General features: G+C 41.2%; 2 protein-coding genes across 7 annotated transcripts; both read left to right on the top strand.

Moving 5' to 3' along the window:
* The first annotated feature begins 1,042 nt into the window (after nucleotides 1-1,042).
* On the top strand, nucleotides 1,043-10,892 carry LOC114141887 (zinc finger protein 628). 5 transcript variants are annotated; one of them, XM_028012773.1, is made up of 4 exons: nucleotides 1,064-1,488; nucleotides 1,881-1,997; nucleotides 4,504-5,148; nucleotides 7,249-10,892. In XM_028012773.1, the coding sequence occupies exons 3-4, from the start codon at nucleotides 4,929-4,931 to the stop codon at nucleotides 9,621-9,623; spliced, it is 2,595 nt and encodes an 864-aa protein (XP_027868574.1). In that variant the 5' UTR covers nucleotides 1,064-1,488; nucleotides 1,881-1,997; nucleotides 4,504-4,928; the 3' UTR covers nucleotides 9,624-10,892. The 5 variants fall into 5 exon arrangements, with proteins under 5 accessions (XP_027868571.1, XP_027868573.1, XP_027868569.1 ...); XM_028012770.1 differs by having other exon boundaries at nucleotides 1,043-1,484; nucleotides 4,504-10,892; XM_028012772.1 differs by having other exon boundaries at nucleotides 1,043-1,484; nucleotides 1,881-2,012; nucleotides 4,504-10,892.
* A 4,207-nt stretch (nucleotides 10,893-15,099) lies between these two features.
* On the top strand, nucleotides 15,100-24,078 carry dbpb (D site albumin promoter binding protein b). 2 transcript variants are annotated; one of them, XM_028012777.1, is made up of 6 exons: nucleotides 15,100-15,522; nucleotides 15,632-15,715; nucleotides 15,874-16,155; nucleotides 16,662-17,111; nucleotides 19,861-20,120; nucleotides 22,048-22,263. In XM_028012777.1, the coding sequence occupies exons 3-6, from the start codon at nucleotides 15,966-15,968 to the stop codon at nucleotides 22,261-22,263; spliced, it is 1,116 nt and encodes a 371-aa protein (XP_027868578.1). In that variant the 5' UTR covers nucleotides 15,100-15,522; nucleotides 15,632-15,715; nucleotides 15,874-15,965. The 2 variants fall into 2 exon arrangements, with proteins under 2 accessions (XP_027868578.1, XP_027868577.1); XM_028012776.1 differs by having other exon boundaries at nucleotides 15,101-15,715; nucleotides 22,048-24,078.
* The last annotated feature ends 1,139 nt before the right edge of the window (nucleotides 24,079-25,217 follow it).

Genomic DNA, 25,217 nt, shown 5'->3' with positions numbered 1-25,217 from the left:
GTAGAGTTTAATAAAAGAAATACTGACATAATAAAAAATACTGTTCTGAGATCAAACAAATTAAAAGACTTTCTGTAACATGAATGTTATAACCTCCTGTTTTTCACTCTGAGACATTTTATACAACCCTGACCAAGATTAACATTAAATATATTCAAGCAGATAACAATATGGAAGTGGATTAGGGCTGAAATCTCAGAATTATTTCTCTTAATTAAGAATTTTCAATTCTATCTCAGAATTCAAAGAAGTGGCTGCACAGTGGCGCAGCTGGTAGCACTGTTGCCTTGCAGCAAGAAGGTTCTGGGTTCGATTCCTGGCCGGGGTCTTTCTGCATGGAGTTTGCATGTTCTCCCTGTGCATGCGTGGGTTCTCTTTGGGTACTCTGGCTTCCTCCCGCAGTCCAAAAACATGACTGTCAGGTTAATTGGTCTATCTAAATTCTCCCTAGGTGTGAGTGTGTGTGTGCATGGTTGTTTGTCCTGTATGTCTCTGTGTTGCCCTGCGACAGACTGGTGACCTGTCCAGGGTGTACCCCGCCTCTTGCCTGGAACGTAGCTGGAGATAGGCACCAGCAACCCTCCCGACCCCATTAGGGACAAAGGGAGAACAGAAAATGGATGGATGGAGAATTCAAAGAAAATGTCAGAATTGTGACTTTTTTCTTAGAAGTCTGGGTTTTTTGCTCCACAAAATTCAGAATAGAAAAAGCCTCCAAATTTTACTTTTCTTCTCAGAATTGTGATTTTAATCTAAGAATTTAGACGTTGTTTTTTCCAGAATTTAGATTTTAATGCATATATGCACCTGGTAGCAAAAAGTAAACTAGCAGCAACAAATTCAGTGACAGGGATGTGAATTGTGCAGCAGTAGTACTAACTTTCAGACTATAATCTGAGAACTCAACTCTCAGATTAAAGTCGGATTTTTTTTTTTTTTTAGTAGCCCTAATACTTTTCCGTACAACTGATATGTGATGGTTCAACTCACAAAAACACCCAATATGCAGATCGCTAAAAGCGAAACCGAGCAGCATGAAGCCAAGCGGTGAGCCCTAAAACACAGTCCGCGAGCCCCTCTGCTGTCGCTACCCGGAAACATTACAAGGGCCGGAAAGGACCAACGTTAGGGGAGCACACGTCACTCACTTTTACCCAAAAAAATATATATCACCGCCGACCGACCAAAAATTCTCCTCGGCCCTCTAAATAGTACTCTAATGAACTCCCCGCTAGCGCAGAGCGGTCGGTAACCAAATGGCGAGGAGGCTGCAGCGGTGTTCGTCGGCGTTGATTTCGAGCGTTCACCCAGCGCAGCATCAGTGAAAATGGCTCTGGCTAACGACTGGAAAACAGCACGCAGAAATGGAAGCGCACCGTAGCTAGCCAGCAGGCAGTTAGAAGAAGAAGAAGAAGAAGAAGAAGAAGAAGAAGAAGGCGTGCCAGGCCTCATCCATCTACAAACTCTGCTCTGTTACTGGATGCGTAGGTAAACATTTGCTGAATATAGGTTACGCAGATGTATGTGCTAGCGCTAGCATCGTCAAGTTAACGTTAGTCGGCGTCCGTCTACAATTGTGCTTAGAGAGGATGGCTAACGTTAGCAACAATGTGGCTTTTGTAAAAAAATGCGTGTGGCTGCACATAGCCAAGACACACTGAGCCGAAGTCTAACATGATGCTAAAGAGAACCGCCAAGTTTAGTTTTTCTTTTTTTTCCCCCCTCTGCTAAATGTTAGCCAATGCCGTAACAGGAGCAACCGTTATTGCTCGCGCTTGAAACTAATGTTTACATGGTGAAGCGAATGGAAAGCTGGTGTTAATGTTAGCATTTCTGGTCCATTTTCCCCCCCTATTTTTTTTTTTTTTTTTTTTTTGCAGGATTGCTGATGTGCATTAAAATGAGAGGCAGTGAGATATGCATTAGATAATCTCCCTCATCTGCCAGGGGAGCTCAAATCCCCCTCCAAGGATTCATCTATTGAATTAGAGGAAACGGTAAGATTTATAGAGGTGAGCATAAACACATTTAAAGTGAGTAAAGTCTACAGAACACGGTGAACTTTAACTATCATTTAGTGACTAAATGTTATTTCTCTATGGTTGTTATTGAAATTTGCTTTTTTCTTTTATGTATTAAAAGAATTTTTAATTTTTTTTCTAAATTTTTTTTAAATAAAATTTTACCTGCAGCATTAAAAGCTACATGATGCCAAAATTATGGACGGAGGTCCAAAATTAAGATTTTTGGGGAATTACTTTTAAAGAGAAGTTGTAAGCCAAAATCACAAAAATAGTTTTAATTTTAAAATGTCTTTAGATAGCATTACAAAACTGTATAAATGGAAAAAATATACCAGTTAATTTACTTATAATAGTTGTGTTATTTAGCTTTTATGACACAATCATTACTGTTTAGTGATAAACCCTAAGATCATATTGGAAATGTGAAACTTGTAAACCTACTAATCTAAACACACTCTCCCAACTTCTATCTATCTATCTATCAAAGAGCTCGCCTCGTCAACAAGTTCACTTACTTAAGTTGAAGGAATATAAACTAAATCTGATATTTTAAAACAACAGGGTCCCATTGCTGCCTCTCTTAAAGTACTAACAGGTTGCTGTTTGCTTTTATTAAAATCTTTACTAGGTGTAGGCTCATCTGACAAAGTCGGAAAACATCTAAACTATTATTTCCTCTGCAGTTAATGTTATGAAAGTTGGAGAGCAAAGTTAGAAGTGGCAGACTGCATTGATGGCCCAGCTTGTTCAGACCACAGTCAAGTGGTTGCAAGACATTAGTTTTTGTGCACACCCTTCAAAATCCACAAGATGCATCATGTTGATCTCGTATGAAACCCCTCCCGCTGCCGGTGTTTTTTGTGAACATGGAAGAGAGAAACAATTTACAAGTTTGGAGCTGAAGGGAATAATAGTTGGAAAGTATCATTAAATTTTTCATATTATTGGAAGATAACCCCCCCCCCCCCCCCAAAACAAAAACAAAACACCAGAATGCATCGTTGGGATGTTTGCCTGTTGCATAGAACCAAAACCAATCAGGGCGAGTTCAGTGTTTCTGTATAACAGATACGCTTTTCCACATAAACAAACACGGCCACAAAATTCTGACCATTCACGCAATAGCTTTGCAGGCAGAAGGAGGCAAAAATTTCACTACAGGGTTTGTGACGAGAAGGGGTGGACATTAGGAGGCTGAGAACAAAATTATATTTTCATCACACAACTACGACAGTCAGAGCTGATTTCAGGTCTTTATTCCAGTTGACTACCAGTGATTCATAGCAACTCTCTTCAACTAGTTGGCTGTCAGGATTTGTGGTAATGTAACTCAGTTATTTTGATTTGATTGCAGTCATAATCTCTCATATTCCACAAGAGAAAACTGGTCCATATGGAGCTCAGAATCACCAACAATGGAAATGAGGTCTAATAATGCTAAATATATTTAGAAGAAGAATTTACAATTAAATTATATGAGTGTTTTAAGCATTTTTTACTACCATGAGACATGCTATGGATAATTACGTAATTGCAAACTAGTATTTATCAAATCAGATGAAAAAGGAAGTAGACTGGGATGTCATGAGCACTTGTAGGTACAGAATCAGAGTACTTAGCAGAGTGGCAAAGTCACTTGGAAATCTTTACATTACTATTTTCTTTCTTACTCAGTTTGTGTGACAATTTATGTCCAAAATTGTCTGTGAGCTATTACATAGACGAAGAGTTAAAACCTCTCTAATATCCATCCATTCTGCAATGAATATGCTGCATAATACTCAGTTATGTGTACTATGTGTGATTCATATCAGAAAAGATTCAGCATGGAAAGATTAAATGGTCAGATAGTATAGTAATGAAGTAAAATGGGTCACTCTCTCCAGTGCTTTGTTAAATATGCAAAATCTGCCTCTTTTTACAGACGCCTACAAGGTGCACAATATTCATTCACAGAGAAAAGTAAATACCTTAGTGTTGGTAGTCAGTATGAGACTAATAATAAAAACAATTGGCATTTATACAGCTACTTTAATTGGGCACCACTCCAGCAGAACCACTCTAAGGTAAGTTATTGCAAATATAAAATGTTGAATGTTCTTTTTTGGTTTGTTGCAGATGCTACAAAAAGGTACAAATTGTTCATTTCACTCTTGCTTCAGAAATATAAATGGGTGTGTAGATTCACTGCAACTAAAATGTGATCATGCAAAAATTTGTTTTTGTTCCCAATTATATTTTGTAGGAAGAGATACTTTAAAACTGCCCTGCACTGTATTAAATGTAAATTTAGTGACAGTTTTAACAAATATGTAGTAAACATATTTTTTATAAAAGTTATATACTGCAGCCTGTATTTTAATGTTATTGTATATTGAAGAATAATCTGTCGGTCTGCATAAAGTGATTATTATCTTAATATAAAGATATATAGAGCCCTTCTATGACTTTCACCCCTTTTTGACTTTTGTGTTTTCAGCTGTAGGAACTCCTTGGCTGAACATGGATGGGGAATCTTAGGTGAAGGAACACAATTATTCTCAAAGGAGACAAGAAAACCATCATTTGAACTGGTTCCTCAATAAAAACCACATTTAATTAATTTCTGATGCAGTTGGGTGGAACTCGTCTACCTTTTACCTTTGATCATCAATTTATCACCTCAGCTACCACACTGAGTTTGGAAGTATAGTGTGGGCAGTGAATGATCAAGAGGGAGTGGCAGCACCAGAGATAAACAATCTGGAGAGATGAACTTTAAGCTGTCTCCAAAGTAAGAACATAGTAGCATAGTCCCACTCTTAGGGTAAAGTCTGTCTTTCACCAGTGAGTGGTGGGATTACTGTAGCCGCTCCTAGCACTGGAGGTTTGGCATCTGCACCCCCATGTGCCAGTGAGTGGGAAATGTTCCAATTTGGAAAATACAATCTGGACATTATAGAGATGTTAAGTGGGCACCAGGCCCACCAGTTTAAAGGCCTTGGTTTAGATCGACAGCTACAGCATCAGCAGCAAGTGCAACTACACCAGCATCAACTCCAGCAGCAGCAGCAGCAGCAGCAGGCTGAGTCTTCTGGAGCTCTTCTGTCTGGACTTGGCTTGGGACCCCTGCAGGGGTCAAGAGGTAACGCCTTTTCTGATTCTGCCTCCATTTTTGCCAAGATGAGTGCCCCTCCTCCCCCACCTTTACAACAACAGCCTTCCTCATCTCAGACCTCTCGCTCAAAGTCAAGCAAGATGAGCAGCAGCAGCTCGAGTCATTCTTCAGGCTACCCGCAGTTCCTGCGCTCTTTCCACCCGTCTGAGGCAGCACTAGCACAGGAGCAGTTACACCCAAGTGTAGGCCGCTTTGAGCACTTTACAGGGGGAAGTAGCAGTAGTGGGAGTGCTGGGGGATTAGGAGGATTAGTAACATCAGCACCTCCACCCCCTCCTTTACATCCTGGCCTCTCTGTCCCCCAGGCATCACCTGGCCCCTCCTCCTCCTCTCCCTCCCCATCAACATCTGTGGCCACCTCTAACAACCCTTCTAGCAGCAGTGCAGTCAGCTCTTTGGGACACCAGTTGGTTGGAGCCCAGTCTGATGCACGGAGCCTTCATCAACAATTTAGTTGCATGTTAGCTGCTAATCAGTACTTTCTTTCTGGTGTGCCTGCTAATGCTAGCTTAGAGCAATTTCTAGTTCAACAGGGAACTCATAACCACTTAGGGATTGGGTTAAGCCAGGCAGCTGGAGAGCCTAGCACTAGCCTTGCTCCACCTCCTGCTTTGCACTCCTCCCATTCACATGGGCACTCTACCCCTCAGCCCCAGCAGCCTCCCCAGCAACCTCCCCAGCAGCAGCAGCTTCCACCTCATTCCCTTTCTCATCCTCACTCTCATTCTCATCCTCACCACCCTCTTCACCCAGGCTCCCAGGCTTCATCACTAGGTGGCTTTGACTTCCAGGGCATTCCAGTGCTTTCATCTAATCAGATAGCTTCTCTGATGCAGCAGGAAGCAGGTCTGCCCCTTCCCTTACCACTTCACTTATCTTTATCGAAGGAAGATGGTAAAGGGGAAAGCAGCGGAGGCGGAAGTAGCGGTAGTAGTAGCAGTAGTAGTAGAAGGAAAAAAGCCATGGCTGGCTATTTGCCTCAAAGAAAATCCGATAGCGGCAGTAATAGCAGTAGCAGCCATGTTCACAGTAGCAACAGTGGTAATCCAAGCACTAGTAGTAATGGAGGGCTAAGTCATGGCCAGCCCCCAGCTTTAATTGGTAGTGGGGTTGGTATTACAAATATGGGTGGAGATCCATCATCCCTTCTTGCCTCTTCATCTTCATCCTCATCTGTAGTTTCTTCTTCCTCCTCTTCTGCTCCCTCTTCCACTGCTGCCTCAGTACTGGTTACTAATGATTCTCAGCTTTCTAAATCTGATAACCAGAGCTCAATGCAACCCAACGCTTCAGAGTCTGATTCAGAGCCCATTTATAGCTGTGGAGATTGTGGCAAAAGCTTCCCTCACCTATCAAGCCTTCGCAGGCATATGCGCATGCATGAGCCAACCACAGCAGGTACTAGCAATACTGCCACTACAGGCCCCAATCCCATTTACATTAAAACTCAGTCTGACCCAAGCCTTCCCCATTCGACCCAAGAAACTCCCCAACCCTCGTCAAATTCTTGTCCTAGCCCAGACAAAATATTTCATTGCCCTGATTGTGGCAAAGGCTTTAAGAAAAAGGGGCACCTGCTGCAACATGGAGTTATACACTCTTCAGCCCGCCCATATGGCTGCTCCACCTGCTCTCGAGCTTTTAATCGTAGAGAGTCACTGACACGTCATGAGAAGATTCATGAGGAAAAGCCATTCCGATGTCCTGCCTGTGGTCGTGCCTTCCGAGAGAGCACCTCTCTTCTCAACCATGCTGCCTCAGGCACCTGCGGCAAGCCAGGTAGGGGACCCAAACACCGGGGCAGCAAGACAGGAACTGATGGTGAGGACAGAGTCGGGGGAGGGGGTGGAGGAGGTAATGGAGGAGGGGGAACTTATCAAAGCAATAGAAGGGTTATTTATGGGAAAACTGAGGAAGAGGATGGTATAATCATTGTGAGTGAAGGAGAACCTAAATCAGGTTTAGGATGTGATGGTCTGTTTCAATCTGGAAGGGGAGGGAATTCAAATGACAGGGACAGAACAGATGGTAAATACCCCACTGACTACTCTCGGAATCGTTACACAGGCTACCATGATGACCACCGTTCTCAAGGTAATCCATCTCCATGCTACTCTGGTGCCTCCCCCTGTGGAAGTGGGATGGCGGGCGCAGCTCTGAGAAAGGCTCCCTTGGCCCCAACTCTGCATCCACACTCACAGAGCCACAACCAGCACCACCATCCGCAACAGCAGCCCCACCTGCCTCTTTCTTCTCTACTGGATGATTCAGAGGATGATGTCACTAGCTCTGTCAATAATGCTATCTCTGCAATAACAGCAGCTAGCAACAGCGGAAATAGAGGGGATGATAGGGGAGACATAATAGGAGGTCTGCTAGGAGGTCTTGGTTTAGGACCTCTAGGCTCACCTTCCTCCACGTCTGGCATGGATAAGAATTTCCGAAGTGGTGGGAGCCAAGAGGCTATGAGCAGCAACCCACAGAATCCTACTACCAAACCAAAACGTCCTCGCAAACCAAGAGCTAAAAAAGATCCTGCAGCTGGTGGACAGCACCCAAAACGTAGGCAGTATACCCCCAGAATGGGGCCCAGCGGGCTCCCACGCACTCACCTTTGCAGTGTCTGTGGCAAGGGGTTTGCACGCCGCGAGACTCTGCGCAGGCATGACCGCATCCACACTGGTGAAAAACCCCACCATTGCACCATATGTGGAAAGTATTTCAGAGAGGCTTTTCACCTCAGCAAGCATCAAACAGTCCACTCTGGTGCAAAGAATTACAAATGCACAATCTGCGGGAAAGAGTTTGGTTACTCCCAGAGCCTTAGGAGGCACAGCAAACTCCACCAGAAAGGGGAGCTGGAAGAGGTACCCACAACACCAGCTCCAGAGAACCTCAACAGCTTTAATCCAAATACTCAATGTAGCGTGGCACAGGACAGGAGCCAGAATCCAGCACCAAGCACTTCTTCCTATTACCCCTATTCTCAAGACATCAAGCCTCAAGACTCCAACCCTCAGCAACAGCCTCCCCCCCCACCCCAGTCGCAGCCTCCACCGCAGCCTCGACTCTACACCTGTGCTATATGCTGGAAATCCTACCGTCATCACTTCCAGCTAACTGCCCATCACCAGATGGTTCATGAAGGTGGGGGTGACAAGTTATTTTCCTGTGAGGTATGTGGAAAACAGTTTGCCTACTCAAATAGCCTCACTCGACACAGGCAGTCTCAGCATGGAATTACCCGAGCTGAACAGTCTAACTCCCAAGAAGGCAGCAGTGGGTCTGGAGAAAACAGAGGTGGGAGTGATGTTAATCAGTCAGCTTCTGAAAGTGAGGCTGCCACCAATGCCCTGCTTCAGATGGCTCCATCCACTGAAGGCCATGGAGGGCAGAGTCTTAGTGTTGTCACTCATAGTCATCAGCAACCACCCCCACAACCACCAACTGGTTATTCTCCCCTCTTTTATGATGTTGGAACAGCCCAATCCTCCACCTCCAGTGCTCCATCCTACTCTCAGCCACTCCCCCCAAACTCCACAATCATGCCCCCGCAGCACCCACATTCCCCTGCTGGGGTGAAAGGAGAGCACATTTATCCAGCCGGATCCCGTAGCCGCACGCTTCACACCACTGCCCCGTTCCAGCCCCTCACTGAACTGCCCTCCACTGAACATCACCATCTGCATCACCATCATCACCTCTCCCACCATCATCCCCATCATCAGTTAGACACCCGGGCGCACCAACCATTTGAGTGCAACATCCCTCTGCCCCACGATGAAATGAGACGACACAAGAAGAAAAAAAAAAAGTCCGACAACAGAGAATGGAGGGAAAATAACTGGGAATCCCAAGAGTTAGTGAGATTTGATGGAGTCAAACGGAAGAAAAAGATAAGCTGTACAATAAGAGGGCAGCAGAATAAGAAACAAGGCTCTCTTCGTTTGACGATTAAGCGAGGGGGAGGATCTGGTGGTGGTGGGTATAGGCTTATCAACACTGGAGGAATGAAAGTACAGATCCTGTCATCTCTCCAAGTTCCAGTGAAACGGTTCGGATGCCCCATATGCCCCAATTCCGTATTTTCCCGCAAAGCAGGGCTACTGATCCACATGGCAGTTAAACACCCACAAAAGGCCTTGAGCGCTCAGGATCGGCTGAGGTGCAGAGTGTGTGGGAAGCAGTCTCACAGGCCTTTGACAGCCTTCATCCATCGAGCCTCCCATCGTGCCAGAGGGACTTTCTCCTGCCGTCACTGCTCCGCTCGCTTCTGGAACGCTACACTTCTTCACAGGCACAAAGAGTCCTGCCGCCGCAGGGCTAAAAGACTGCAAAGAGGAGATGCTAAGAGGCTGAAGCTTTCAAAGAGACCCGGAGAAAGACAGACACACAACAGTCATGAGGAAATGCCATTCTTACAAGAACCGTACAGATATTGATCCTGGTGTCTGAAAGAAATGGCAAATGAGGGATTTTTGTTGTTCAGTTCTAAAATAGGAAAGTGAGAGGTAAACAAAGGGACTGGCAAAGGCATCTACTGCCTTTAGGAGAATTTACCTCTTTTTCTGTTGCATCTACTCTGCTATGTGTGTTAACAACTACTGTAGAACATTACATTAAATATCACCAGAGCTTCTTCCAGGTTATATTGGAAGATGTTCGAAGGTGTTTTCAAAGACGTGACTGTTTCCATAGGATCATAAATGAACCCCTTAAGTGCATTGACACTATGCTTGGCTGACACTGTGCAGTTATCTAGACAAGTTAGGTGAAATGACCTGCTAATGTATCTTCCCCTTCCACAACTAAAGTTCCCTGCTACACCTCTTGCTGTATGATAATGTCTGCTGTGTATTTTGTCTTGTTGTTGTTCACTTATAGGCTCTGAGGAGTTTTTTTTATGTAAAGTGCATTTATTAGGAATAGGGACATGGGGACAAAAACCTTTTTTTTTTGTTAATAGTATGTCAGTGCATGTTTGTTCTATGGTCAAGTTTTTTGCTGAGGTTGTTAAATCACTCCTGCAGTATGTGATGGTTTATTCAGTATATCCCCAAAGGTTTGTAGTGTAAAGTTGATTTGAGAGTTGCCCCTATATTCCTTAGTGATTTAATCACATATAGATGAAATGTAAGTTTCTGGTAATTAGAATTACGGTAACCCCTCTCCTGCCAAAATGAAGAAGCCTTGCTTACGGTGTTCACTTTACTTTATTTGAGGATATTCCTAGTTTTTATACCACAGGATTAAAAACAGGTTAAACAAATTGACTGTAACATGTTAATCTCATGTTATTTGTATGCTCTTTTTAGCAGTGATTATTTCTACAGTACTTCTTCAAAGTGTGTTTAAAAACAAGGACCTATCATGATAAACAAATGTAATATTCCATGTATTTGTGTGTAACCTAATCGGTCTTCATGCCAGTCTTCTACTTACCCCCTTATACGTTTGAGTTGTTTGCTGATCTGCAATCATGTTTTCACTGTCAAACTTTGTTTTTGTTTTTGTTCAACTCAATCTGATGAAATGCATTTTTAAGAACATCTTGTCACTTTATTCGTATATGAAATGTTCAAACCCCTGTCAAGTTTTTTGTTTTCTTAAAGAAAAAAATTCTAGTTTTAGTAGATTTCTATCACATTATTTACTGAGAAGTCAGTAGTTGATTATATTTCAGCAATGAATAAACCTTAAGTGTAATCATTTGTTTTTCTTTTATTTCATATCTGTAACCTACAAGCAATATCTAGAGTATAGTATGAGAAAAAGAGTGTACCTTATCCAAAGTTAACAATTCATTGAGTGAACCAAAGTCTTTCAGGATGTAGTTACTATAACGACACACTTCATTGTGTTAATTGCTTGAGGATAATTAATGGTTTTCAATAATCAAATTTAACACTGTCCATCCAGTCAGTCACTTTCTACACCAGCCCAACCCTTGTAGGGGGTCTGGTTGCTTCCATGTTCAGTAGGTGGGAGGTCACTAGGCCTTCACAGGACGGGTACAAGTGCATCTTAAAGAAGAAATCCAAATGTTCTTGTGTCTGTATTTTAATTTAATTTACAACGAGAACCCCTTATATACCTCAAGTGTGTATTTCTGATTTTCCTGAGTAGGTTTACAGCTAATGAAACTCCAAAGAGTTTTTCAGGAAATATTAATATTACCCTGAAACAACAAAAAGCCCTTTGATTGAATCACTGTGCCAATGCAGCGGGGAATGGAGGTGGCTCTGCTGAGGTGTTAAGAAAGCCCAGGTTGTTTTAATGCCTGGCTTCAGCTGGTCTTCATTGTTGGCTCTGGCACCTGGTCTATTAGGCAATAAATAGAGGGAGTTTAGGTCTGGTGGCTTCCCTGTTTATCAGCTTACCACACTTTTTTTTCCTTAACTTTCCATTAACACAATTGGATACTTCACTCTGTGAACAACTTCTTTAGAAATGACATTTTTATTATTCTAAAGAGTGTCAGTCCTGCAAAGGGTTGTGTGGGCTATAGCAAACAAAATACTTCTGTATGAAAGCTTCCGAACTGAGCAGTGGTTGAATATATATTGATCTATGTGTGATGAATTAATACATTATGGGCTTATTTCTTTGAACTGAACTAATATAACAAATCTGATTTTCACATTTTTGAGATGCCGTTTTGAAAATAATTGGCTCTCACTTGTGGCGCCACAAGATGGCAGTAAGCAACACGCTATAGTGATCTTGGCCTGGTAGGGATGAGTGGGGCGGTCACATGGATGAAACTGTGATAGGAGAGGTCTGGCGAGGTTGGGTGCTGGATCAAGTATGTGAATGATGTGGCTGTTTTTGTTTACTACAGGATTAATACCACACAGTAACCAAAGTAATCTAGCAGCCCTGTCAAAGTTATTTAAAAAAAAATTAAATGACGTAAAGTTTGAGCTTTCTTCTGTTGTACATTTAAATATGGAGCAGTAAAGCTGGGTTTGGGAATTATTTTTGGTTGTACTTTTAAACATATCTGATTGATACATTTTAAAGTGAGGTTCACCGTTCATCAATAAATAAGAGACATTGTTGAAGTATATGTTAAGTGGAGTCAACAATCTTACTGCCTAACGTGTTGATGCACTGTTATTAAAATAGCCATGAAATGCATTGCTATGTTGCCATGTCTAATCTACTTGAACCTCTGCTTGTGTCAGGAGGAAGACAGGTGAATTCCTGTGGCGCGCTTTGTTTTCACACGCGCTTTGCAATGTACAGTAGACGAGACAAACCCTCGCGCTTTCTTCCCTCTCCCCTCGCTGGTCTCACGCGGCAGTGGCATGCACGCGGGGGGGAATCCAAGCGGGCGGGTTTGTTCGACCTATTTCTGGCCAATGGCTCTCTCTCCTGGGGGCGGGGCAACCGCTCGATTGGGCCAATCAGAGCCCGGAGCGCGAGCGGACAAGGCTCGCTCTTCGCGTGTCCGACCCACGTGAGCTGGAACAGCTATTGTACGCCGGCAGGCAACGTGCAGAAGCGTTCCTCTCTCCTGAAAAAACAGCACACTCACGTTTTCCGTGGATTACAAGGGAAACTGGAAAAGTCGTGCAATTGTGACCAGCCATTATAAAGAAGGGATACCTAATTCAGCTAGAATAGTCCGAGGCTCGAATCTGTAGGTTTTACAATACAAAAATTCAACATACGTATATATTTTTTATGTCATTGATATGTATTATTCAAAGTTCGCACTAAGAAAAAAAAAGCGTGTACCCATAATAAAATTGATTTCAAATCTACTGCTGAATTAAAAAGAAAAAATATATGAAAACAAGAAGTCACACTGTCTATATCAGACAAAACAAACTGTATGGCAAGCGAATTTAGCATACAATAGCTTGACAAGATCTAAGCAGTACAGTGCAACATGTTCAAATATTATCATTGCAATGTCACCTATATCCATTTATTTTAGTTCTGATCCCCTTTGACACAGGCGACTCATGAATTTGTGACATTACTATCCCTGGTCAGATTAAAATAACTCAAAGTGACCTACTCGTGTTTATTATTTGTTGGTCATTAAACCACATTTTCACAGTAAACTATGAGCAGAATATAGAAAACTAATTTAGATTGTTACTTGTTAAAGTGGGAATCAAACTTCCCTCAGTCAGACGTGGACAAATTCAGGCAAAGTTGGTAAGAAAATGTCCTGGGATAGAGGTTACAATTTAGTAACAGAGAACGTGACCACAAAACAACCAAAATGACAAAAGTACAGCCTGGCAAAAGGTTGAAATGAGTACCACCCTCTGGTATAAAATGGTGGTATGAATTGGTGAATTGGCTGAGAGCCTGCATCAACTTTATATACTGCAATAGAGACGTTTAGTTCCTGTTTTGAAAACCAATGATTTTAAGTAATTTTCTTCAATTTACAGTACAGAAATTATGATCGTACTGTTTTAGTTACTGTCCATGATTTGGTTTCGAATTCCAAAGAGAGGAACAATGCCTGCGCCACATGAAAACAGCTGGTGTCTTCCTGACGAGACGATCTTTCAGTCAGATTTAACAAACATGCAGAGATTCCATATTCATTTATGTCAGGTAGTTAGAAACCCAAATTGTCTGTGAGATCTTCAGTTTATTTTTCAGAGAGACATTTATATTAAAGTCAAATCCTTCATCTTCTACTGATACTCCGAGCTTTTAATCTGTTCCCTTCAGAGTTTTTTTAAAACTAATAGTTAAAAATGGTTTGTTTTATGTTGAATGTCTTTATTTAATATATCAATGAACTATATTGTTGATATTTTAATAGATTACTTACTTAATTAACAGTGAGTTTCAGTATAAATATTCAGTTTCCAGCCTGTGTCAGTATATGTTTTATATTTTAATATATTGATCACATTCATTTCTAAGTGTACAACTAAGACTCCTTGTGAAAAATATGTAAACATAATGGCCTTTCACTCTCCACACCAGAGGTCTTTAGAGTACCCAAAGTAAGAGTAGCAGTACTTCAAAATACTTCATTAGCAGTAAAAAGTAACTATCCAAGATATTACTCAAGTAAGAGTAAAAAATTATCTGGTTAAAAGTCAGCTATATTGAGTAACTGATCAAAAAGTTGATTAAATATATAAAAATGGCATCATCAGAGAAAAATGTTATGTCAAAATTCTGGTATTTTATAGGTTACAATGAAAAAACAAACAAACAAACAAACAAAAAAAATATATATAACATGACTACAAAATAAAAGATTCAGGCAGCACTTTTCCAAATACTTACCATCGGTAATTTTGTGTTGTACCATAGGGTGAAGTACCTCCAGGACCAAATGGCACGGCAGACTCAGCAGGTCATAAAATAACGCTAGAAAAACAAACCTTGTACACAAACAAGAAATCTCACTTTAACTTTGGCCGTACGCGTGTCTGTTTCTCACTCGTTTTTTTTCTTAATTCGTTGACGTTACTCACAGTGGGTAGAGTATTCAGAAATTTTCCTCAAGTAAGAATAGAGATACTTTATAAAAAATATTACTCAAGTCAAAGTAAAAAGTACAGTGTGGTGAAACTAATGGAGAAAGTAATGTTTTTCCTGAAAAAGTTACTCAAGTATAATGTAACTTACTACCCACCTCTGCTCTACGCCATAATTCAAGAATATAATTGACTATTAAGTGGTTAAGTACATTAGTACGAAAGGGTTTCTAAGAAATGGAAACAAGACAGGCAGAAATTGGCAGGAGTGATGAATTGACCCCGTGGCCAGTGGAAGTCTGTTTTGATTTTATGCCACAACAACCTGCCATACACAGCCTGTTCTCCTCGAGGTGCGCACGAGGGTAGGTGTGTCTCATAAATAAATGAGTGATCTAGCCAAATCCTCGGCTACGCCCCTCTCGCCTGTTCCGCGAGGCGTGACGTCACGTGAACTGCCCGTGTCGGTTCCAGCTGAGCGCGAGAGGCAGAGGACTATCGGACGTGGACGTCGCGCGGCCCGAACGCAGATCCCAGCCCGTGCGCCCGTGACTGCATTCACCGGATGAGGAAAAAAAACAAAACAGCAGAGACAGAAAGAGTGCCCTCCTCCTCCTCTTCCTCCTCCCCCCGCTGACGGACAGCAGAGCGCCACAGCAGAGAAGACAAGCAGCAACACAACTTGTCATCTGACCAACACACAGCTATTCCTTTGACCACTGCTGCTCCTTGTTTGTTTTTCTACATGCACTCTTTTCCTACGAGGTTATTCTTACTGTAACGGCGGAAGGATTTTTGTTGTTGTTTGGTTTTTGTTTTGGGAAATTTGTTTTTTGAGTCCAGGTCGAGAAATTCGGGATACCGCTTCGCAGTTGTGAGTTGTGACATTTTGTTTTGCCTCTGCTGTGCGGTTTTATTGCTCTTTTATAGACGGTATCAGCCTGACTGTCCCTCTCACGGCAACGTCTTGATCTACTCTACAGTTTAAAAACATCTAATAACAATGGAGTACTTTGAAGAGATTTTTTATACTAGGAAATAAGGATCTCTATCGCAACAACTGCAAGGTAAATAGTTTCACCTCATTAATAATGTCTTATAAGTATTTTTACACAGTGTAACTGTGATACAAAAGCTATTTTATTCATCATGAATTCATCTTAACACAAGTTTTCTCTCTCTGTGTGTCCATCACCTTTCACCCCTCCTGCATACAAACAAACAGCCAGCCAGTATATTTGTCCTATTGGAAGGTTCTCTGGTCAGATTGCCTCAGTACTTCAGGTGCAACCCCCCACCCCTTCCCTCCAGTCCAGGATGTCCAGGCAACTCACCCAGCTTCCGACCCCTGACCTGCCAGCTGGTGCAAGCCCACAGTTTGGGAGTTGTACTCAGCCTGCGGGCTCCCTCACTGGGGGCCACGTCAACTCCATGGCCGGTTTAAAGTCCCTCCTGCAGCAACCCATGAAGGGAGACCACCGGCTGAAGAATCCTTGTGACTCAAAAGGTGAGAAACTTTGTCTGTCTTTGTGTTATGCTAGTTCCACCCATTTTTGTTGTAGTATCACCTTGAAGCAGTTGATTCACTCTCAAAGCTTCACACCCCAGTCTCATGTGCCAGCACACATGCCTGGGATGACTTCTCCATGACCCTCATCAGTATTCTCCTGGATTATAAACCCGGCTGCAGTTTAAAGTTAGGATCCAGATTACAATGGACTTGTTGAGATGTTTCATCTCAAGCTGCTCTGCATAATACACACAAACACTGTCTTTGCCAAACAGAAGTACAGTCATTGTGAGATTTGTTCAGGAACTTGTTTTCATGTTCTTGTAGCAAATTATACTGCAGTTCGACTACCATCTGGTCCATCTGGGAGTTTGTGTTTATGATTGTGTAACTGAGATTTGGAGAATAAGTGCATCCACCTGCCACTCTGAGTAGCTTTTGCATGCATTTGTAATCAAAATCTCTAAAACAAACTATTTTTTTTTTGCTTTCTTCTATGGCAGACAAAGACAGGCTGGACCTAGATGAGGATTCTTTGGGAGTGTGCTCCATGAGGAATGGCAATGGGATAGTCAGCAACAACAGCAGTAATGGCTGTGGAGGTGGCAGTGCTGGAGGAAATGGCGGATTCAACCAGTTCCTGGGACCTCTCATGTGGGATCGCACCCTGCCTGCAGACGGCGGGCTCTTTCAGCTCCAGTACATGGACTTGGAGGAGTTTCTGACCGAGAACGGAATGGGCAGCATGCACAACAACAACAGCTCCAGCTCGGCCCAGATCCCCTCACAGAGTTCCCAGTCGGCCGTGCCCAACCAGAGCTCCCAGTGCCTACCGCCCTCATCGCCGCCTGGGTCTTTGTCCTCGTCGCCCTCTTCCTCGTCTTCGCCGTCTCTCATTGGCCTGGAGGTGGCCCAGCCACAGAGTCAAGGAGGAGGAAGCGACTGTCTACATGGTGAGTTGGTGGTTGTTGGAAAAAAAAGATAAAAGTTGTGATTTATCCTGACTTTGGTTGTTTGAGTTTGCAAATTTTTTTTGTTTATTTCAATAGTTATCACAAAATATAACAATCAAATTTTATCTCCATATCGCCCTTTTCTTGATGCCGTTTTTTAGGTTTGTCTTCATAAAAATGGTTTGTGAAGACCATTTGTGAATGGTCTTCACAAACCATTTATGATCTTCTATCTTTGTGATATGGACGTATCTTCCATAGATACTATGGAAGATAGTATCTATGGATACTAGATACTGTGTAGAAGATAGTATCTATGGATACTAGATACTATCTAGAAGATAGTATCTGTGGATACTATCTTTCATAGTATTTATGCTATGGAATATATGGAAGTATCTTCCATAGCAGAAGCGATGGAAGATACTTCATCACAGCTTTTAATAGTTTACAAGCTTTGAAGGACAAAATGTCCCACTCTACTGATTTGATATTATTTAATGGTCTTTTAAATGCAGCCAAGGTTATATAGTGTCTGTTATTTGGTTCTTCTTTTAGTTTAAACAAATACTAGTGACAAAGCATTTCCCTTTGGTCTGGGGTCACAGTGAAGGCATGAGATAGTCACATGGCCCTAAAGGCAAAATCTAATTTAAACATAAACTACAGGATTTAGGGGTTTAGTGAAAAGTTGGATGAGATTTTGGGGAAAGCTGTAAGACCACCAAGGGATAGTACACAAGAAAACTCTTTGGCTTTTTGATGAGTCAACTCCACAGCAGTGACGAGAGGCTTTGCTGTAGCTTGGAATGTGATCTATGTACAGCAGTGTACAGTGTGATCAGCAAGCTCCCTCTCTCAACCAATAATTGATGTGCATCAGGGTCAAAACACTGCCGAGTGAGGGAAAGACACAGTGAGAGCAGTGTGCAGAGTGTTTGCAGTGGTGCGTCTTTAATCTCTCCCTGCTTCACACGCCACGGCCATGTGCACGCGTCGGTACACGTGAAGAGGATGGGAGTATTGCAGTGAGGGAACTAGAGGCAGGGCCAGGCCGAGACGGAGGAGGAGCCCCACAGAGAGGAGGGGGGAGGAAAAGAGCAACAGGAAGAGTTTCCTTCCCTGTGCTGCTGGACTGTTTTTGCATTACGACGATTATTTACAAGTATAAAGTGTTATTAGAGAAGAATGTAGGGATCATGTGGAAGATAATCAAACTGACTAGCTTTTAATTGCTTTGTAAGTTAAAAAAAAGAGGCTTCTGTCCTTGCTGGAATGCTGTTGTACAAGTTCTGTAGAGTTTTTTCCATCACATCGCCTCTAGATAAAAAATCCAGATATTGACTATCAGAACATGTGAGTAATAGAGCGCAAAAAAACCCCAGTTTGCACATCATCCAGTGTCAGAGCCGCCCAGAACTCTGGACATGCAGTTCAAGAAAACATCCAACCAGGTGGTTGGGCTAACTGGTTCCTGATGTTGGGCTGCTGCAGCATGGCACCAGCAGTCTAGCTCTCCTGCTGCAAAGTGATTGTAATCCTGTCGATTGGGCAATATGATCATTGTTTTACTGTGATCAAGGCGTTGGCATTTTTGAACACTGAGATTAGAAGTAAACAGTACACACCTTGTATAAAAATATGCCCTCATATCACAAGGACATTATACTGGCACAGTGTACAATAGATATGTGGTTTCACATGGTTAACAGGTAGTTACTCTACTCTTAAAAAAACATATTTTTGTACAGAGATATTTAATTCAACGTGTGTATTTGTGCACTCATTGGGGTAAAGTAATCAGTTGTGGACCTAAAGGTGGTTGGGGGTAGTGCATAGCCCTTTATTGGCCCCATCTAAAGAAAGAGATTTTAAGAAGTGGGGGGGGGGGGGGGGGGGGGAGGATAGTAATATAACATTTCCATTTGTAAGTCTTTCTTTTGACATAAGTTTTATTACAATATAACGGTTATTGCCTTGATAACTGATTTGATTTATTTAACTCAGATCGATCAGGTTAATTTGTTGTTGTGGTTGTAGTTTACACAGTGGAACAAATACACACAGTACGACTCTTGGTAGGCAATTTGTATAGTTGTTAAGTTTTATTTACAAAAGTTTGTCTTTAATCTCAAAAACAAATAAACATTTCTAAAATGATACTTTTTTAAAAAATAAAACCCATTTCGTCTTATTCTAAAAGTTAGTAAGATGTATATTATGTTATATGATAGTTTTTTTTATTCGTTGTTTGTAAATAACTCAGATTCTCTGAAAAACGTACGCACCTTTTCATGAAGGCTGTCTGGAAAAACTTCACCTCTAAATCAGCTGCAGGCACAGAAATGTCTGCAAGTCTCTGGCACTGAGGAAAAACAGCTCTCTGCTGCCCTCTGGTGGCCATCATAACGATGTTCACATCTTTTAAATGTTTACCACTAGAAATATGATCTCAGTATCATTACTTGTTTTAACTACATTTGCTCAGATTGTGCCATTTTCCAAATTTCACCAATTTCAAAATTAAACTTTAACATAGCAAATGAAAAATATGCTGCAATTTCTTTTGATGGAACCAGTAGCTTTGAATCTAAATCTAAATTAAAGGAATGACAACACTATCATTCTCATTCTCAGAGATTCTCAGATTTAAATCTTTGGCCAATTTATCCACTTTCACCGCTATAGGATTATTATTCATTAATTGACTTAATTAATCATACAATTTCATTTTCTCCTTTATTTCCAGGTGGTCAGTCGAGTATGAACGACTCCTGCGAATCGCCTTCGTCCTCCTCTTCCTCCTCCTGTCCTCCTTTGCTGACGCCCACGGGAAGCGGACCGGATGCGATTGGAATGTTTGAGATGGATCCGTCAGACATGACCATGTCCAGCACCTCTGGAGACCAAGACTTTGACCCCAGAAGGCATTCCTTCAGCGAGGAAGAGCTGAAACCACAGCCAATGATCAAAAAGGCACGCAAGATCCTAGTGCCTGATAACATGAAGGTGAGCCCAGTAAGAAAACTCAAATTCTGTTTTTTTTTTCTTTATTGGCTGTTAGATTAGAGGCAAAATGAAAAAGGAGAACAGATTTCAATCATCTTTTGCAGAATTTTACTAATTGTTTGTTAAATGCACATGAAAATTAGCTTTCTGTTATTATTGATGACATTTCAAGAGACCAAAATCTGCATTAGTCTGCACATTAGATCTTCGTTGGACAGACGCCCTCTGTTCAATTGACAAATGAGGAAATAACACTTTTAGCCGTGATTCACTTTTAAATGAATCGCAAACTAACCTGTGATACAAATGAGTAACACAGTGCAGAAATAGCTGACCTTCATAACAGATTATTCAGAAAAAGGCACACAGAGATCTCTGCTCATATCTAACAAATAAGTCTGAAGTTCAGAAATGTTGCCTTTACAGAAAACTGCAAAAGTTTGTTTAGCTGACACAATCTGTACTGTATATATTTTAGCTTTGAGAATATAATTATTCGGAAAAATGTGGTGTAAATATTGTGGTATTTTATGGATAAAAGGTAAATTAGCGAAGCAACAAGAATCACTCGATTCTTCCAGAAACCCCAAAATCTTTTTCCAATTAGTAAATGTAAGAGTCTGACAACAAGACTCTTTAGTGTGAAAGATTTTACTGCATTTACTATAGACTATTAGCTATTTTGGTACTTATATTAGTTACTTTGTTAGCTATTTTTAGTGTTAAGAAGGTGTAAGCACAGAGATGTAGGAAGTTGTATTTTTTACAGTGTTTCTGAGATTCATTCTGGCTGCGAGGCAGCGAGAGAGAGCAAGACCTCATCCAGACCTCTTTCTGGATGAGCTAAATGTAGCTTAAAATGTAAAGTCTGCAATCATTCGTCAAAAACTGTTAAATCCTGCTATACAGAAACTGTTCTGACACACGGTGTGACGTCTCCTCTACTATAAATAGTCAATAACGCTTACTGCATGAAGAATATTTTGAAAGTTTTTGCTGTAACTTATTGTATTATAATTCTTACCGAACATTTGAAATTGGCCAAGATCGGTATAAACAGGTCAGAGCTTTACGAAGATTGGAGATCAGAAATCAGGCACAAGTGATTATGCGACATATAATGTTCAACTGTGAATTAAAAGCAAGATTTCTATTTATTTGGGGATTTTACCAAGAGTTGGCTGCTGGGGATGAAATTTGTTTATTTGCTGTCAGTCCCATGTTTACCTTCTTTAACAGGAAAGACGTTTGGTTGCATATAAAGTTACACTACGTCACAGTGGTCATCAGCTTTGATGATGACCAATAAATACTATTTATATGGTTGCATTAGTGGGTTTTATTTTTACCACTGAATCAACTTTTGCAGAAACTTGATAACTCATTCATTTAAATTAGGCACGTGGCAACAAGGAAACATCTAAAAATGATTAACACTGAGCTGAACTGAGAGCTTTCAATGTTACGGTTCTTTGGTGACCTTCTGAATGAGCCATTGACTCCATCTCGAAGTTATTTTGATCGGCCAGCCACTCTTAGTGCATGTTTATATTGTGGATAGTGGCTATTGTTGTGGTTCTGCGGAGTCCTAAATTCTTAGAAATGGTTTTGTAGGCTTTTACAGTCCTTATGTCTTTTTGAGATCTCTTAATTGTATTCCTATTTGATCAGGGTAGGTGAAATCAAACCAAAAAATTATTTTAATCATTGTTAATTCATGATTTTACCACGGGGGCAAATTGTTTTTACACAAGTTTAATTAATTAATTAAAGAAATACGTTTGACAAAACAAGCAAAAACAGAAGAACTCTGTAACATGTTTTTGCCTCACTATAGATCTTCAAGTTTTCATTTGTGTTTGTTGGTGAAAGCTCACTCACATACTAAAACCACTAAATGTCACTTCTGTGTTTGCTCCCCTCCTAGGACGAGAAGTACTGGACCAGGAGGTACAAAAACAACGAGGCTGCGAAGCGTTCTCGGGACGCTCGCCGCCTGAAGGAGAACCAGATTTCGGTGCGAGCCGCCTACCTGGAGCGGGAGAACGCCGCCCTCCGACAGGAAGTGGCCGAGATGCGGAAAGAACTGGGCCGCTGCCGCAACATCCTTAGTAAATACGAGAACCGTCTGGGTGACCAGTGATGGAGGAAAAATCAAGAAGAGGAGACAAAATAAACTTAAGACTCCAAATTACCGGGATGGTTTGACGGACTTAATGAGTTGGAAATCATAAAAAGGACACTGACTATTAAAATGATGAATGTATAAGTCAAGGAAAAGGGTTGTGTACTGAAGCTCAGGTGTCTTGTTTTGTTGAGCTATTAAAAGTGATTGATGGAGAGAGAGAGTAATTTAACTGATTAAAAAAGATGTGACTTTTAAGGGTTTTGTTATTGGAGAATTGTATATTTTTATAATACTTAAGAAAAATTTAGAGGGAGAGCAAATGCAGAGAATAATTTTGTATATTTTCTACATGTTTTGGACACAGAGATGCAGAGAAGCCATGGTGAACATCATTTTCTTTTAGATGAGTCTGGAGTTGTCAGCCATTGATGCTTTAGTCACGATGCAGCAGCATGGTTGAGGACGTATGTAATAATTTGTAATATAGAGAGCAAAAATTATCTTAAAAATCGTATTGTTGAGCATTTTGTGGATTATTTCTCGAGCACTTCCTTTTTTTCCCTGTCACGTAAAGGTCACTGGGCATGCTCAGTAGAGGCAGAATGACAGACACAAGGTGTATTCAACACTTGTCTTGACCAGGTCTTGTGGTTTTTTTTTTTTTTTTTCCTTTTCATCTTTTTAATAGACAATTTTACCCTGTCGACTGGTGCATATTTCTGAAATCCGTTTATATTTGGATCTGTTTTTTTATTTTTATTTCTCTCAGCGCAGTGCTTTGTGATGTTATGGAGCCCTGGATAGTCCTGCTCCTCTGCATCCTCTTTGAATCCATATATCCATGCTTCTATTTCTGCTTGCTCCCACAGTTAAACGCTTCCCATTCAGTGTTGTAACATACTCTGAAACCAGCCCCCCAGCAGTTAGGCACACACCGATACTTCACTGTATTAACTAATCACACTTTAGAAGGAGAAATATTTTGAATACGTATTTGGTGTATTTCAGGAGACGGGTCGTGTCCCCCCCCAGCCTCCCATTGAGTAGAATAGTGTAACATTTTCCCAGATTTCTGGGACAAATCAAAGCCAAGATTCCCCGTGTGGATCCACAGAGCTTGTTGCTATTTAGTGCTTTTTTCCCCATAGCCACCTGTCTGCTTTCTACTGTATTTAACAACACCTACACAAGGGCATGGTACAGTGTTATTATGTTCCTGGGGGAGGGATGACTAGCGAAAGTGTGATTTTAATCCCTTTAATGACCATGATGGTAGTTACCATTACAGCTATTGTTATTGTTATAATTATGATGATTACCCTCTTATTGTTATTATTCTATATTACTGAATGTTTTTCTTTCTTTGGAGAGACAAGATCTGTTGCATCTAGAAACATCTTTTTGAGTGTTCCTCAGAAATGCTCACCCTCGGACGTTCACTTCTGCTCTGGACTCCACCGCCACCACCTCCTCCTCCACCCCAGTGGGTTTCACAAACTCGACTCATGGGCCTGAACGTGACGTTCATGCAGACTTATTTTACCTTCGTCTTCTGTTTTCGAGCTGTGTAAGGACTATGCACACGACTGCAATGCTCCTCGGCGGTTCCTTACAGCCTGCATCATCTCACTCAGTGATTGTTTGCTCTACCCAACAAGATCCGGTTTCCAATATCCTCACAGATGTGGTTGGTGAACCTTGTAGTGACTGCTGCATAAGTAGTGTTCATGGCGCCCAACCCCTTCTCCCTCTCCCCAGCCAGTTTGAGCTGGCTGGTTTTGGATGTAGTCGCAACTTCCCAAACAAAACAAAGCAAAAAAAAAAAAAAAACACCAATAAAAGATTGTTCTCATCCACTGCTGCTCTGTTTTGACTGTTTCTTTACAAGTTTGTGTTTCACATTAACTCCATCTGGAAATAAAGTTGGGTTTCTATAGGGGGAAAAGAGTCGGTCAAAATTCGGAGTGATAGCCAGACTGTGATTTGTCTTGGGATGCTCCAGGGCTGTTCTGATATTTTGATCTTCTTGTTTGTTCACATTGCACGCATTCCTAAGCCTGTCAGCTGTCTCACAAACTCTGTCCTTGTCCCTTTGGATATCTGTGGAAATATTTAACACCATCATTAGAGATGCCTTGCAAAAGTATTAATCTCCCTGGAACCTTTGCTTATTTTGACACTTAAAACAGCAAAACTGAATGTATCTTAGTGGGATTTTGTGTGATAGACCAACACCAAGGAGCACATATCTGTGAAGTGGAAGGAAAACATCAACTGGTTTGTATAATCAGCTTTCTTTGCAGTTACAGCAGCAAGTCTTTTGGGGATGTCGCTCTGCACATATAGAGAGTGAAATATCTGCCTGTTTGTCTTTGCAAACTGCACTGCAAAAACACAAAATCTTATCAAGTATTTTTGGGCTAGTTTCCAGGACAAAATCTTAGTATACTAGAAATAAAACAAAACTAACTTATAAGTAACTTTTCAGCTAAATTAAATCAATAATATGTGAATGTTTATTAAAAAAGTACTAGTTCCACTGGCAGAGTTTTTCACTTAAATAACATTTTCATAAGTTAAATAATCTGCAGGTAAAGGCAGATCAATATTAGCCAAATATTAACTTAAAGCAAGCTTCTACATGCTGAAAAGTTATTTGCAAGCATAATGCTGCCACCACCATGTATCCCTGTGGGAGGATGAATTCAATGTTTTATGGTATGTTAATTTTTCCCATCCATGTTGCCCAAGATGTTATATTTCAGTCTGATCAGATTGATGCATATTCGTCTACAAGTTTGCTGTATCCCCTATGACTTTTGGCCAGAGGTGAGTAGTAAGTGGATGCATTTATTTGAGTAACGTTAAAATAATAATAATAATAATAATAATAATAATAATAAAAACAAACAAACAAAAAAAGACTTTTAGGAGGAGTTTTACATCACCATACTTTTTGTTTTCACCTG

The sequence above is a fragment of the Xiphophorus couchianus genome, chromosome 3, assembly GCF_001444195.1.
Source record: "Xiphophorus couchianus chromosome 3, X_couchianus-1.0, whole genome shotgun sequence".
In the NCBI taxonomy this organism is placed as follows: domain Eukaryota; kingdom Metazoa; phylum Chordata; class Actinopteri; order Cyprinodontiformes; family Poeciliidae; genus Xiphophorus; species Xiphophorus couchianus.
The sequence above is the reverse complement of the archived record's forward strand: the minus strand, read 5'-3'. Positions and strand labels throughout refer to the sequence as shown.

Excerpts from the sequence above, each read along its gene's own strand:
- LOC114141887 (XM_028012770.1), top strand. The coding sequence starts at position 4,929 with ATGTTCCAATTTGGAAAATACAATCTGGACATTATAGAGATGTTAAGT.
- dbpb (XM_028012776.1), top strand. The coding sequence starts at position 15,966 with ATGTCCAGGCAACTCACCCAGCTTCCGACCCCTGACCTGCCAGCTGGT. Across the intron at positions 16,156-16,661 it reads GAATCCTTGTGACTCAAAAG|ACAAAGACAGGCTGGACCTA; the intron begins GTGAGAAACTTT and ends CTTCTATGGCAG. Across the intron at positions 17,112-19,860 it reads AGGAAGCGACTGTCTACATG|GTGGTCAGTCGAGTATGAAC; the intron begins GTGAGTTGGTGG and ends CTTTATTTCCAG.